At 45.1% G+C, this 15,511-nt stretch overlaps 3 protein-coding genes across 4 annotated transcripts in view; 2 read left to right on the top strand and 1 right to left on the bottom strand.

The window, feature by feature from the left end:
• LOC106806176 (AP-4 complex accessory subunit tepsin-like) overlaps positions 1–4,733 on the top strand; it is a 6,492-nt gene extending 1,759 nt beyond the window's left edge. For both annotated transcript variants that reach the window (XM_014808042.1, XM_014808041.1), the window contains exons 3-12: positions 1,397–1,582; positions 1,781–1,848; positions 2,073–2,148; positions 2,299–2,376; positions 2,488–2,706; positions 3,088–3,211; positions 3,434–3,556; positions 3,925–4,009; positions 4,204–4,341; positions 4,512–4,733. In XM_014808042.1, coding sequence (XP_014663528.1) covers positions 1,397–1,582; positions 1,781–1,848; positions 2,073–2,148; positions 2,299–2,376; positions 2,488–2,706; positions 3,088–3,211; positions 3,434–3,556; positions 3,925–4,009; positions 4,204–4,341; positions 4,512–4,604 — 1,190 coding nt within the window. In that variant the 3' untranslated portion in view covers positions 4,605–4,733. The remainder of the gene's footprint in view (positions 1–1,396; positions 1,583–1,780; positions 1,849–2,072; positions 2,149–2,298; positions 2,377–2,487; positions 2,707–3,087; positions 3,212–3,433; positions 3,557–3,924; positions 4,010–4,203; positions 4,342–4,511) is intronic.
• Positions 4,734–5,219: 486 nt separating this feature from the next.
• LOC106806178 (putative ATP synthase subunit f, mitochondrial) overlaps positions 5,220–15,511 on the bottom strand; it is a 10,796-nt gene continuing 504 nt past the window's right edge. Inside the window, exons 2-4 of the mRNA XM_014808045.1 lie at positions 8,476–8,574; positions 8,102–8,218; positions 5,220–5,490 (exon numbers count right to left, since the gene is read on the bottom strand). Coding sequence (XP_014663531.1) covers positions 5,462–5,490; positions 8,102–8,218; positions 8,476–8,574 — 245 coding nt within the window. The 3' untranslated portion in view covers positions 5,220–5,461. The remainder of the gene's footprint in view (positions 5,491–8,101; positions 8,219–8,475; positions 8,575–15,511) is intronic.
• LOC106806177 (venom protein 302-like) lies at positions 5,502–8,095 on the top strand. Its single transcript, XM_014808044.1, has 3 exons — positions 5,502–6,231; positions 6,403–6,544; positions 7,793–8,095. Exons 1-3 carry the CDS (start codon positions 6,173–6,175, stop codon positions 7,964–7,966), a joined length of 375 nt encoding a protein of 124 aa, XP_014663530.1. The 5' UTR covers positions 5,502–6,172; the 3' UTR covers positions 7,967–8,095.

Here is a 15,511-nt window from a genome sequence, read left to right as displayed (position 1 = left end):
CTCTCTCTCTCTCTCTCTCTCTCTCTCTCTCTCTCTCTCTCTCTCTCTCTCTCTCTCTCTCTCTCTCTTTCTCTTTCTCCCACTCCCCACGGTCTCTCTCTCTCTCGCTCACTCTCGCGCTGCGTGTCAGACCGCGTGGTATGCCGCGCACTGCGCAAAAACTCCTATCTCTCGCTCGCTTTCTCTCCCACTCCCACGGCCGCTAAGTGTAAAAACTCGCACCGCTGCTGAAAAACGCGCGCGCGGTGTTCGTAAAAACACGTGATTGACATCACGCTTTGTTCGGCAACGGATGACGTGATCGCCTAGCGGGCAATGAGCGAGCGCGTGGTCGCTGATTGACAGCATTTTTGGGGGTTTCTTGTAGGAGCCACTACGCGTTACCCGTGGGGTGCGCCACCCCAAAAAATTTCTAGGGGCCGTTTGGAGATGGCCTCTAGCCGTCGATCGCGAAATTTCGGTTGGATTCCGCCCCGTTTTTGCGGAGTTCGTTTTCAGACCCCTGTCTAACATATCTGTCTAACTGGACAAAAAGGGGGCGGCGTATTCGCTGTGGGGGTGCGGCTTCGTCGCGCGCTGTGCGCTGCGCGCAATAACCGGTGCCGCAAGTCCGTCTAGTGTAAACGATGGCAGTTAAGCAAGTTATAATTTATTTGCCGAGAAGTAAATGCAGTTGGAAACAGCTGCTAATTAAGTTATACCCTACAACATGCAACATTATAGCCTATAACAACAACAAACGGTGCACTTACGTACCCCCCCCCCCCCAGCAAACTTAACGCACTTCAACAGTGGGCAAGGCTTTGAAGTGGAGCGAAATTGTGGGTTAAAGCATTCTTTAACATAGCATTTTTATGAATTATATTCGCTGTGTTATCTAAATTCAAGTTAGCGCATCGTCATAGCTGTTTCCTGTGCATTCAGACATGTCTAGGTCGTGCCCTCTATATAGAGAATGAAATGGAGATTGCTCTTATTAATGCCAGTACTTAGCATTAGTGTTAGGGATTAGAGTTACTGTATATTTATTACGTTACTGTATATTTATATGTTACTGTATATTTATATGTTACTTTATAATTTTATTAAAAATTAAAATTTATTTACTTACTTATCACTCCTCATCTGGTTAGTGATGACTTCTCATCAGGTAGTACCGTAGTAGCATACCTGAGTGTGGTGTCTAGAGAAGGGGTGGTGTTGGCAATACGTTATGTAGACAAGGGTTGTGGTGGGCTGGACCAGGTAGCATAATTCCAACAGGATTTAATTGTACATAATATTTTGTCCTACGTTACAGTTATACTTTGATCGCACTCCAATCGAACGTTTCGGTTTCTGGTTTCCTCGTGTTTGCCTGCGTCGTGGTGATAGCGTACGCATGTTTTTCTCGCAGGTCTCTCCCTTGAGTCGGGCACGCACTGCCAGCAGCTGATTGCCTACTTTCTACAGAGGCTGGCCAGCCGTTCCTACCATGTCAAGTTGAAGGTGCTGCGTCTGCTGCTGCACTGCATACGTGATGGCCACTGTGAGTTTCGACAGGGCTTGAGAAAACGATCTCAGCGAATCAAGGATGCGGCTGGTACGGTTCATTATCTATGAGCAAGAGGGATGCAACATATTAGAGTGGCAGATAAACAAAGCAGGGGATGGTTGGTTTCTGCTATATTGTTTCCCATTTATAGAAATGATAGAAGATATCTGTTTCCTTATGCTCACCAATCCAAACGTGATGGTGTATATATACGCATGATATAATATATTGTCTGCTTTGATGCAGGGTATCACGGTCCGCCAGATGTCATGCATGGAAATGCACCTTACATTAGTGTTAGGAAAGCTGCAGAGGTAATCAACATACACATGTATAAGATACTCATTGAACCAGTTAGGCGGCTACAGTTTGAATTAAGTCATAAAGGATTGTTCACGGCAAGTCAGACTTACCGCATCATGATAGAGATGTATATTTTTGTGTATGCAGTGTTTGCGTGGTGATTTTATTTTAACAAGTTCCTCTACAGTTAGGGACATGGCGAGGTGAGGAGATTGTGAGTGTGTGACTGTTGCAGGATGTGCTTGAACAACTGTTTAACACGGATGTGATTGAAGCGGAAACACAGCGAAAACCAGTACCTGATAAACCAGGTTTGATGACGTGCTTTCTTTTTGCATCCCCTTGATTAATTGCTTGTGTTGATTTTGCTGTTAAGTTGAGGATAATAATTGAGAGACAAGTTTTCAATGGCTTCCTGATACTAAACTGGTACTATAATTCTTTTGTGTTTCTTCTTTTAGAGAGATTGCATGGAATGGGGACAAGTGGTGCGACTGGAAAGTATGAAGGCTTTGGAAATGCCCCGATGTTGCCTGAGAGTAAGATTATTATTTGTTCTCATCTTCATATGAGATGTAGTTCTATTGCCAAGGTCGTTATTAAGATTGATTAAGTAATGACCAGACTTATGTAAAATGTTCTTACAACAGAGTCAATTGGTGACTTGGTAATGTCCGGCCTTATCGACCTGAAAGACAAGCTAGTCGGGGCACCAGAGTCGGACAATGCGCTGCTAAGAGATGGTCTGGAAGGGAAGTTTGGACTGTACTCACCTGCCCATCTTCCCACGGAAGCCATCACCATGGATTCAGGGCCACGGTGCAGCCAAGGTCAAGTTAGGATGGAGAGTCCCCCTCGATGTCGCGAAGGTGAATCACCTCAATACGTGTACCACTCACTGATAACCAACCTATTTATAGTCACATATCATATATGAGAAAAAATTAATAAATTACTTTTCTATATATTTTACTTGATTATATTTTAATTTAATTATTATCGTAATATAGATTCTTTACTGCCGGTCACAATGTTCTGTTTGCCACGTTTGCACAGAATATATTTTTGTCTTCTCATGAAAAAAGGTCTGCCTAAGATCGGGTTTCAAAATGTTTCTGCGGCGGTGGCTAGACAGGAATTGTTCACTGTTTTGCATACATGTGGCATAAATTTGAATTCATCATGTAGACAATTAGTGTGAAGTTGTTATGTTGTTGGCAAACAGTTGATATCACGACTCTTTCTTATAGTTCGAATACCCGGCAAGCCAGGAGGTGGCTGGGCAGACAGTGATGATGGAGAGGAAGGAGAAGGGGCACCTGAGGGAATGAAGTCGTCTGACACACCAATATCGGCTAACTTGCTTTCCCCCAGGTGAAAATTCCGTTAAATATGAAGAAATGACATAGGTTAACATCAATATGTATAGAGAATTGTATTTCATAGTAAAGTATCTCTCTCTATTTCTCTCTCTCTCTCTCTCTTCTCTCTCTTTCGCTCTCACACTCTCTCTCTCTTGCTCTCATACTCTCTCTCTCTCTCTCACTTTCCTCTACCCACTGTATGGCGTTATATAAGTGTTGATAATTTTTCCAGGTCCGAAGAAGAATTAACAAAGTTTAACTGGTCGGAAGAGGAGCAGCTAGTGAAAAGACATTTAGATATTACCAAATCAGGAAAGATGATTACCAGGACAGAGGTTGAAGATTTTGTGCAGCAGTGAGTATGGGATGTAGGGGCCTACATCTAACTTCTCACGCAAGGGACTACTAGTATAGCTCATAGGGTCTATGTCCCCCAGGGTACTGCCGGAACGTACCCTGGTCACTATTTGATATGGTTAGGGTTAGGGAGTAGGCGTAGGCGTAGGCGACTCCCTAGACTCAAGCGAGGTACGGTCCGGCATATTAGATAGTACCAGGGTACATTCCGGTATACCGGACCGTACCCAGGGTACGTTCCGGCAGTACCCTGGGGGACAGACCCTCTCAGCACTAGTGTGTTACAGTCTATTTATGTGAGTGTGCATATTTGTAGTTGCGGTTCGTTTTACGCATGCAAAACATATGATTTTTCTTTCTGTTTAGGGTCTTGTACCTCAATGTGATAAAGATAGTGGAGTTGTTGAGAGATCACGTGGAAGATTGCTCATCTTCAAATGAGTCTCTCTTGGTGAGTATGACAACGAAATGTCTAAACAAAATTATCCGCGAATGCAGGTTTTATTGTGATGCTATTTGTCAAGGAGTTGTTTGCATATTACTATTTAATAATGTCTCAAGAAAGTTGTTGCAATTTGTTAGTTGTTCTTTCATGAAGGGCACAGATTGTGAGTGTCTTGTGTGTCTACGTGTGTGTAATTTCAGGCTATGATGCTGGCGATGGAGGCATTGCTAAGATCTGGTGTAGCTAGTGTGGGACTCCTGTCTAGTACCCTAACATCCAGCCTGGATGTGCTAAGCCAGCGAACAACGGATGACCAAGTGAAATATAAGGCATTAAAGGTCATTTTCAAATTGTGGATATCCTTATTTAGCACCACTGGAAAATTATAAATGATACGAACGACTTCAATACTCTCGTTTACCGGAATTGTTGTATGTGATCTTTTATTCTATGTTGTTCATGTGAAATGTTATGTTAATTGATACGGAAAGAATGTTTTTGTTTCTAGATAATGCTGATAATGGAGAGGTTGTCTGATGTCAACAGGAGTAGCAGAATGCCAACCAAAAGCTCTACTGCCAAGCCATTATTTGCCAACTAAAATGCAGGAAGTTGCAAGCCAAGTTGGTATAGCACTCACCTCACTAGATGGCAGCACCTAACAGTACTGTAAATTATGTGTACATATTTTGAATGAATAAAAGTAATGCTACAAACCAATTATATTAAACTTGGCTGTGGTATTTCTGTTGATATGTACAATTAAGTTGAGCAAACCGTGTGTGCAAAAATATGCATATTTGGCTTTTGCTATGCAATAAATCATCATCATCATCTTCATCGTTTATTTGTTGACGCAGGACTAAATTAGTCCCTCACGAAGAGGGGTGGGTCCTGCGTGACAACAGTCCTCAATCTTCCGCTCCACTCTCCCCTGTCACTCGGGTTGACTTGTACCAGGCCGAGTGCTACCCTGTCTTTCTTCACAGTCTCTTCCCATGTCTTTGTTGGGCGTCCACGCCCCCACCCCCTCGCTCCATCGACTCTGTTTATCCAGCCTTCGCTGCGCTCAACGTGGCCGAACCAGCGGACACGCCTGGTTCGCAACACCGACTCGAGGTCGTCGAGGCCCAGTTTCCCGAGCAGCACGTTAGAACTTAGAGGCGATCTCGTCCTCGGTAATAAAATATTGAGAAAATAAAGAAACAACAGTGACTTTTAACTAGTTAACAGACTTTGTTTAATATTTCTGCATCACAACAATTGGAAACAAATGTGTAGGCAATTTATGAATTTGTTAGAACTGAAGCACGTGTAACCAAGTAGTTTTTTACTTCAGATCCATACGCTCGACACAAATAGTCGAGGGAAAATGTGGAAGTAACTGATCACTGTTACAGACGACAGAGGTGATGTGGAATCTACATCTCTAGGAGTCTGGCCTTCCCTCGGCTATTGCTAGTGGTATTTCGCATTCTTATGATGTTCTGTAAAGAAAACAGATGCTTTTACTACGAATATCAACATGCATTATTTGCACCACAGTAGGGACACCAACTTGTGACTTGCTAACGTTCAACATTACTCAAAATGTTGTAATGCTCAACTACGTAGACAAAACTGCTGGAAGTGATCACTGCGAGAGCACGCCAACTTCGTTATTCCCACACCGCCTGACATGGTCGGGAAGTAAGCATCCTGAATTCCCAATAGACAGGAAACATGCACAGCACATAATCACATCCACAAGGGTCAACACATCTTATAATGGGTGAATTTGTACAGGAGTTCACAGAAGTAAAGGACTGGAGAGAGCGAAAGAGAGAGATATTAATCACCTTTCAGAAAAACTATATTAAACCCAAGCATTGACACCCACGTGGAAATAAAACCATTAGGTAAGAATACATCAGTTAAAAAACAAACACGAAACTACCAACGCCGAATTCATTCGTACACGTGATGACTAATGTCACCACCGATAGCAATGTGGGTGGGGCCTGGATGTGTTCCATCCACTAGCAACCATTTACAGGAAAACCAATCAGAGTGAGTGAGATAGAGAGAAATTTCGCAACAGTGCAATACCAATCTTCCTTTAAAAGGCACCACATCTGTCAGCGGATACGACACATTACAACAACTTCAATTTCATTCGGAAGAGCAAACATGAGAATCGGCAATATAGTGATCTGCGCCGCAGTGCTCTTAACGGCCATCATGAAAGCGTACGTACCTCTAAATGTGTAGCTAGTTAGATTCAGAAGATTTATATTACCACACCCACAGTTCATAAGGTATATATGCATCTATAATGAGGTCCCACCTATGGCTATCACATTCACTCTGATATTAACTCTCACTTACTAATAACCAGCCTTGCTCTTAATTTCTCGCAGAACTGAAAGTTTAAGCTGTGCAGCATGTGAAGAAGGTGTTGGCTACGTGGCAGCGGATAGATTTCTGAGGTGCAAAGAGCCTGAAAACTGTACAGTCGGTACGGTACCCGATGTGTGTAACTGCTGTCAGGTGTGCGCAAAGGTACGAGTCAGTCGGGAACTTTTAGCTTTGATAGTAGGAGCAACGAGTTAGTATCTAATCAACGCACCCTCGCTAACATGTCTGCGCACCCTCACTCGGTAACATTTCTGCACACTCTCACTCGGTAACATGTCTGCACACCCTCACTCGGTAACATTTCTGCACACACTCACTCAGTAACATGTCCACACACTTCATAAATGCACACATACAGTCATACACACACCCATTCGCACATGCAGACAATAACGTAAGGCCACAATTAGAAAAATATTTGTTTGCCCTCAGCCGACCCAGGCTGAAAAGTTTGGGTATGCAGGTAGGGTTTTTTGAGGGGGGTCTGTTTACAAATTCAGCATGGTGTCTACATGCTCGGGTGTGCTCGGGTGTGCTTGGGTGGAGATACCTTTTATGTTGAATGTTTGTTTTGCTTGGTACATATAATGTATTGCCTACAGATTTATATAATGTACAGTCATACAATTTGTAAAAAAAAAAATGGGAAAGATCAATAAATTTTTTTGAGTCGCCCCCTTTTTGGCGGGTTGGTCAGGCGAGGGCAAACAAACTATTTTTATTATGGCCTAAGGTGTGGACAATCGAAAATTAGTGGGTGACTACACAACAGCAGCGTTCTTCTCGTGGATTTCAAAAAGCATGACATTTATGGATGGAATGGGGGAGACCTGGGGACAAGTTTCCACCAATTGTAATCGTACATGGCCTGATACACAGATAAACTCGATCAGTGCAGAGATGTATACATCAAATAGTAAACACACACTAAAAGTGAACACAGTTCGAAATTGAGGCATGCTGATTAGGCCATCCTTAAAAAATTCTATGTTTGCTGTCCCCCGACCCATGATTTTTTTAGTAGGTAGGTAGGCCTTTTTCTTTTTTTTGTGAGGCATAATAGTTATTTTAAGTCTGTCCTCATGTTTGCCACACATGCTTTGTGTTTCAGTCTTAACTATGAAAAATAAAAAAAATAAAAAATGGAACCCAAAATTTAAAAAAAACACTTGGGTCGCGTCTATTTATGTGGGTCGGTCGGAGGACAGCAAACATCTAATCTTTTAAGGATGGCCTTAGACAATTAAGGCATGTCAGGGGATTGTGGGATGTCGCAAATTTGTTTCAGCTTTGAATGCACGTCAGATCCGACAAACATTGGAGGCCTGGGGCGAATATAACATAAGACATAATTCATAACGATTATAACTGCGTGCGCACTCATTGTTTTAGGATAAAGGCGAGCGATGTGGCGGATCCTGGTGGCTGATGGGACGATGTGGAATTGGTCTTCAGTGTATGCCCCTAACAGAGGAGGTTCTAGAAAGCGAAAAACGACCTGTGAAGATAGTAGGCAAAGGACGTCGTGGAACATGCAAACCAATGGAAGATGTCCCTCCAGTGTAAACCATTCACATTACAGGACAGAAACCTATTGACACACGCGTGACAATACACATAACCGTTAAATAGATACATATATATATTTCATGAGATGTTTATAGTTTTTTGTACATAACAGTCAAATAAACATGTACTTACTTAGCGATCCATAGTTAAGCAAGTAGAATACTCCCATGGTACCAATCATCAGCTGGAAAAATGGTGCCATCCCAGCTTTTCTTGGGAACCAATACTTGTGTTGCCATCTCCACCATGCTAACAGAAATATGAAAATTACAATCTTCAGTTAATAGTAAAATTGTGACTTGTTACTTGTTATATTTACTGATTGCCATGCTGTGCATTTTTAGGGAAAAGATAAAAAAAACGTTTTTATATAATAACTGCAAATAACAATAAATTTAGAATTTCATTTGAAAATGAACCATAATGAAGGATGAGTCAGAAACTAGTCGGGATAACTCAAAGAAAGCCGTCCCAGGTTTTAGGAAGGTGTTATTATGCATACTTACACCTTCCAATGACTGAACTTATAGCTTGAGGACTCTTGTTTCTCCTAGCAAACCATGCTCCAAGCTCACCCAGTTTCACATCCGCAAACTTGATATCCGCTGTAAATATTCAAAGCACAAGATTTGGATTGTAAAAGGATAAGAAATTAATAACTTGTACTGTTAACAGTTAAAGGATTTTTATTTTAGGACAATTCGTCCACATTAAAACTGAAATTAAAAGTTTAGCTCTAGGGTACTAGTACTAGAGCTAATTAGTTTATCTAGTACTGCCCCGTGTCCGATCCCCCGCTGCCGCTGGAACATAGGTGTTTGTTTACGTTTGGTGTACATTGGTCGGCCATTGATGGCGTACCGATGCTGATCCAGGCATCCGTACTTCTACCATGTTCGTGCGTCTATCATGCGTCTATCGTCTATGCGTCTATCGTGTTCATCGTCTATGCGTCTATCATGCGTCTATCGTGTTCATCTGTTCTAACTACGTGGAATTATGGGAGTCTAACTCTGAGTTAAAACATTTAACTCTGAGTTACTTAACTCAGGATTTAATCCATGTTTATGAAACCCAAATTTAACTCGGAGTTTACTAACTCAGGGTTAAAGTTAATCCACGACTGTGGAACCGGGTCCAGATTTGCACGGCAATGATTTAGCTGTTAGCTGTTCAGATGCGCTCATCATATCGGCAGGAGTGAATAATAGAGAGGAGTATGACAGGCTCAAAACACAAGAAATTCAACATTTTCGTGCCCATATTTACCTACGATTGATTACGTGAAATCCAATAAAAATGACATTAGAACTAGCTCTCAACATCCAGCTTGTCCTCACACTTTACTGTGTATCGATACCTCTCATTATTATGTAGTTATAGCTTCGAACATCAGACGTGGTTTCACTAATAAATACCGCTAAGTGTCGATCATTTGCAACTTGTAATGCCAACAAGAGGCAGCTTTCTCTGAGATAGCCGTTGGTGGGGTTCGGCGGGGATTTGCAACGCGCAACCAGCTCCAAACGCTGGATCTAACCCGCGGCACTAGTACAGATACAGATTTCGGAACTTTTTTAGATATCCCGTAGACAGACAAACCAACAAACAGGGGCGAAAACATAACCTCCTGACCTTGGCGGAGGTAACAATACCGAGACGGTCGCCGAGGCTGGCTGAGAAAAGAAAATCAATAGTCGGAAACCACAGTTACGCTGAGCATGCCAGTGGCAGTGCCAGTCACAGGCCACAGGCACTTGGGACAGTTAGTAAAAACTGAAACCAATATGAACGCGGCATATTCACAAAAACTACCCGTTTATTACAGTTCCACTAGAGTTGTGTTCCTGTATATCGACTTGCTTTCACAAAAACTAGCTGCTCCCGCCACTCGCCATCATGCGGCGGTCATGCGGGGGTCAGTAATACACTGATCAATATATATATACATAGTAACCCCCAGCCGAACCCCCGCCAACAGATATGAAAGCTGCCTCTTGTTGGCATTACAGGTTGCAAATGATCGACACTTAGCGGCATTTATTAGTAAAACCACGTCCGAGGTTCGAAGATATATAACTACATAATAAGAAGAGGTATCGATACACAGTAAAGTGTGAGGACAAGTTAGACGTTCAGCGCTAGTTCTGATGTCATTTTTATTGGATTTCACATAATCAATCATAGGTAAATATGGCTCATAGGGTCTATGTCCCTTAGGGTACTGCCTGAACGTACCCTGGGTACGGTCCGGTATACCGGAACGTACCCTGGTAACTATCTAGCTGATATGGTTAGGGTTAGGGTTAGGGAGTAGGCGACTCCCTAGACTCATTAGTGGAGTAGGCGAGGTACGGTCCGGCATATTAGATAGTAGTAGTTAGTACCAGGGTACGTTTCGGCAGTACCCTGGGGGACATAGCCCCTATCAGCGTAAATATGGGCATGGAAATGTTGAATTTCTTGTGTTTCGAGCCTGCCATACTCCTCTCTATTATTCACTCCTGATATCGGCAATCCTTTATCTAGAATCTAGATGATGTACAATCCTGTCTAGCCCTTTGTGAAAGCAAGGGAGATCGCAGTGTCTCACAGTGTAAAGCTTGCTTAGACAATTTTCCCTGCTCTGGTGTGATGACAGCAACCGCTTTCAATTTCCAACAAAAAATGTCTAACTTTAGGGAGTAGAATAACAGCAGATTTGCCAGATTAAGATTCAATGATAGTTTGGGAGACCCGCGCAAATGTGTTTTCGCGTGTGCTAAACTAATCAGGGGCCGGGTACGTTCAACTTCCCAGTAACTAGTAGCCACAAGTTCCCATCTCGCTTAACACTACGTGGCGAGAGGGTCACAAACCGACGCATTAGAAATATGTTCGGTAGTATGTGCGCTGCTATTTAACGTTAAATTATCTCACTTTTTATGATTCTTATCGCTTCTCTGTACTTCCACGCCTCGATTTATTATATGTGCGCTATCACTGAGTATGTATTTACGTGTCAGCGAGCAATTATTAGAATTGATAAGATGAAACTCCGAACAAACGCCGCCATTTCCGCCATTTTTCAATAGATATCCCATAATACGTAGCGAAAGTTCGTGGCGAATCTCGCGTAGTATTTCGCGCATAGACATAAGAACATCCAGTATGGCGTTTTACAACGTTCAAATATTATAGCGCTGTTCGAAATTCTCTTATTTTAACGTGTATTTCGAGGTAAATAGTAATTAAGAAATGATGCGATAGTTGCAAACATGTAACAGGTGAGGTCAAATGTGGTAATACATTGTTTTATTTACGAAATTTTACGAAATTAGGAGTTTGTTTTCAAGATACCAGGTATTTCGTATGGAAGGGTGTCAGGCTCCTCCGCCGTGTAAACTGTAACTAGTCGGAGAGCCTGGTCGGTTTAAGTAACTAGTAGTAGTAGTACTAGTACTAGTAGTAGTAGTCAGGGGCGGCGCCACAGGGGGGGCAGGGGGGGCGGTCGCCCCCCTATCATTTGCAAGAAAAAGGAAGAAGAAGAAGAAAAAGAAAAGTTATACGGCGCTACTAGCTGACTGAGTACTACCTACCAGGGCGCCGCCCAGGGACTTTTCTGTTTAGGGGCGAAACCCACCGGGTCGTGTACAGGAGCACCCTGTGCTGACAGGGGCGCGGTCTGGGCGGCCTCTCCCCATAATTGCTTTTTAAATTAGAGCCCTCGGATGCTGTTTTGGCTGCCGCGTGTAGCGAGGGGTGGCGCGGCTGACCCGCTTTGCCGAGCCCCCCCCTGTAAGCACGGGCCGCCTGAAGCGTGTGAGTGACTTGCTTACATACCGGTGCTGGCTTGCGGATCTGGGGGGGGGGGACGGGGTGGGGGTGGGTCACGGGGTAAATTCATGAGGTTGCAGGCAGAGCTGGCTGTGACGCAAGAATATTTTGCCGGTCCAAATCTTGTGTACGCCAGAGGCGGAGCGGGTGGTCGCGTTGGGGGTGAGTTGCGGGAGCTTTCAGATCCAACACAGCTACCTTCTAGGTCAAACCCTTTTCGTCACGATATTGCCCGGGGGGTACGCGGCAAGCCGGCCGCATGTTGGCCTGGTTGTCATTAGTGCCGATTGCGATCAAGCTTAAAGGAGAGCGGTAAAGGCCATGTTGGGCGTAACTGGTTACACGATGCTGACGAAGTGGGGGGGGGGTTTTGCGTAAACACCGATCGAAGAGTTCCGCAGGGTGTGTTCCAGTCATACCGCGGAGCATGGCATTAATTTTATGGAGAAAACAATTGTGTCATACACTTGACTACTCAACTAGAAATAAATAAATCAATTACCAATACTACCACAGACAGCGCGCCTTTTGACGGCTTTTTTTTGTCATAGCTGCATTGTTTTTGTTTATGAGAGGGGGCCGAGTTCGTAGTTAGCCGTGGTACAGGCTGCGACACCGTCGTGCCGCGCAGCTTGGACGGTCGCACACTGCACGCAACGTGGTGGTGAGCGTGCACACAAGCAGCGGCGAGCGGTGTACCTACGCACCACGCCTGCACAGCGACCCCGCGCGTGTACGGCTTACGGCCAAGCAGCGCACGTTTGCTAGCCGGCAACACGGGGCGGGACCGCAGGCGCGTGAATAGCGGACGTGCTACGGTGCAACGACGCACGGCACGCACGCCGTGCTAACGTCGTCCGTCAGGCCCAGAATTCTCGAGACGAGAGGTGAGTGATGGGGAGACAGGACGCAATCATACACAACGAAAGATGAGGGACGAACTATCACATCCGCAGCACTGGCCTGTAGAGACAGCCGGTAGAGGCCATATGGTTTAGCATACAAGCGAGACGGCGGGAAGGGGGAGGGGTGCTCTCTTCTTTGATCCAGGTAAACCCTCACCGTCATGTGTCGCATGCACGCTGAACACCAGGAGGGATGAGTTAGCGTGTCTAGGGTAGAGTGGCTAGGCGGAACGCCCTCAACAGCCAGCAGGTCGTGAGGCAGCGGTTCGTTGGAATTGGCGTACCACGAGCGATGAAAAGGAGGTGACGTTATGTGGGAAGGAAGGGTAAACGGCGGGAAGTAATTGCAGTCAAGCAATTTTGCGTTCCGTGGTACGAGTCAGGCTGCTCACGTCTGCGTTTGACTGGAATGCCACCTACGCAGCCGTATATCCACGTAGCCCCCAGCTGGACATGGGTAAACTCTCCGGGTGCTACATCTAATACAATGTGAGGTTCGCCGACGAACCGAGGAGGGCCGAAGTTGGGTGATGAATGCGGTCCTAGTGAGGCCCCAGGGGGCCCGTCCCGTTTGAGCAGTTGCCCTGACAGGGGGCTGACCGTCGGGCGTGGGAGTACGCTGCTCTCTCACGGAATGCTTTGGCTAATCTCGAGAAATGAACGCTCAAATTGCTCCCGTGCACATACCTACCCAAAATGTCCTGGCTCCTGAGGCGAGAGCGCAGCCTCCAGGAGCAACATATACCATACGGAAGTGAGATGGAACCCCGGGTGGGGGTGCAGTGCGGTCCGGGGTACCCGTCGTATGACCAGCTCCACCGAAAGCTCTATGGTAGGCGTAGTCGCGGATATCTCGCCGACCTGCTCGAGAGAAGGAATAAAAAAATAAGGAAGCCCCCCTGGGGGGGGAGGGCTCTTGAACTAACCCCCAGAGCCTGTAGAATTGGTTCTGGGTCTCGTGGCAAATAATGTATTGAATTGTGGTCGAGTATGCTCTGTGGTTAAGCATCCGCGCCTGCATGTTCCGAAATGGGCTTCCGATTGGAATGAACGCTGTGGAAGCCCTGTCTCCCCGCGAACCACCTAAGCTAGCGTCAGATTTCTGCTGAAATTCAATGCTATAAAACTTGGACGAGCGTTCCTCAAGCCAAAGCAGCGGTCCGAAGTCTCCGGACACCTGCATGTGTGGAATCAACTTTTTCCGCCCTGTGAAACCAAAGGGGGAACAGGTTGATTGCTTCTTAAAATCTATGTGTGCACTTTTGCATACTAATGAACTTTGTAAGTGTTGTATTTATGTAGCAGGAGGAGAAAATACGCGACGCACGCACACGCTACATGCACACACGACACAGCACACACACTTAACTAAACATGCTAGACAGAGCGTGGTCCATCTATATACATCGGCATCGAGAGGTCATACCGCCGCCAGGCGAATATACGGTGCCATTACGCCATTTGTGCACGATCCTCTTTTTACTGATACATCGTTGAACGAAGAACCCACGGATATTACGCACACACACACACACACATCACACGAACAACACACACCACACACCACACACCCTTGGTTCTGGCCCTGAGTCGCTTGGTTCTGCGTGAGCCGCGTGCTCGGGCTAAGCGTTGTCACTTACGGGTAACGCACAGACGCGCCGTGTAGATACCATAAACCTCCCGCGTTCAACATGCCGTTGGGGCGGAGGTAAAAATAAAGATAGCATGATAAGAGATTATTAGAGGTCAGTTTCTAACGTTTTTGCTAATGAAAATAACTTTATACATTCAGCTTGGCCAATAGTGGAACACCCTCTAAGGTGTTCTCTTTACGCGTCCACCGCGCGAAACGAAGCGCATCATCTGTCAGTGTATGATCGGAGATGTGTTCGCACCAAACTTTGCGGGCGCGCAAGCGACAATAACACGTGCACCTTTGTACAGGTCCTCGTATTATTCAGATTTGAAGCCCACAGGTAATAAAATGGCGTCATTTGGAATTGTCGAGCACTTAATTTTACCGATTTTGTCTGAAAGTGGTCAGCTAATGTTTAGCCCTACGATCCACTTATTCTTTGGGCGATCCCCCTATTATTTGCAACGAATGCTCTCATTCGTCTTTTCCGTTTTCTTAGTCCAATATGATGGCGGTTGGGGGACCCCCCACCCACCATCATTTGCAAGACCCAGTGTTCGCAAGATGTTTTCATTTGTCTTTTCCTTTCTTTCATTTGTTCTATTTTTTTTTCTTTTCTTTTTCTATTGGTCTATCTTGGCCTCTTTCCTTTGGTTTCTTGCAATGATAGGGGGGCGCCCACGCCGCCCCCTCTCTTCCTCCCCCCCGTGGTGCGCTTTGGCGGGTCCTGCCCCTGACTACACCTCAGCTCAGGTGATAGTACTTGGCTGACCTACTCTACTATGTGTATCTTAAACCGACAGGTTTCTCCTCCTGCTTACTAGTTTGACAGTATTTAACCCTGGCGTGGAGGGGAAGCACTTGTGACACCCTTTCCTATTACGACAATAGCCTTCAAGCGTATCGTTAAAAGCAAACTCGTAATTTTCGGTAAAAGTTTCGTAAGATAAAAACCAATGTATACACACTTGAGCCTCACGCTGAATTTACATGTTTCAAACAAAACTCGCGTGAATCATCCAGTACTTGTTGCTTAATTACTAATTTACCGTCGGAAGTATACACCGGTTAAAATAACGGGAGAATTTCGGGCAAGCGCTAGGCCGCGTAGGATCATATGTCTTTGAACGGTTCTCTTGTAAAGACGCCAGACATAGATTCGGCTCTGGCTTCATGTCTATGCGC

Source organism: Priapulus caudatus, unplaced genomic scaffold (assembly GCF_000485595.1).
Source record: "Priapulus caudatus unplaced genomic scaffold, Priapulus_caudatus-5.0.1 Scaffold145, whole genome shotgun sequence".
Taxonomy (NCBI): Eukaryota; Metazoa; Priapulida; class Priapulimorpha; order Priapulimorphida; family Priapulidae; genus Priapulus; species Priapulus caudatus.
The sequence above is the reverse complement of the archived record's forward strand: the minus strand, read 5'-3'. Positions and strand labels throughout refer to the sequence as shown.

Bases quoted from the DNA above. Each gene is read 5' to 3' on its own strand.
- LOC106806177 (XM_014808044.1), top strand. From the start codon at position 6,173: ATGAGAATCGGCAATATAGTGATCTGCGCCGCAGTGCTCTTAACGGCC. The intron at 6,232-6,402 runs GTACGTACCTCT...AATTTCTCGCAG, and splicing joins TTAACGGCCATCATGAAAGC to AACTGAAAGTTTAAGCTGTG. The intron at 6,545-7,792 runs GTACGAGTCAGT...TCATTGTTTTAG, and splicing joins GCTGTCAGGTGTGCGCAAAG to GATAAAGGCGAGCGATGTGG.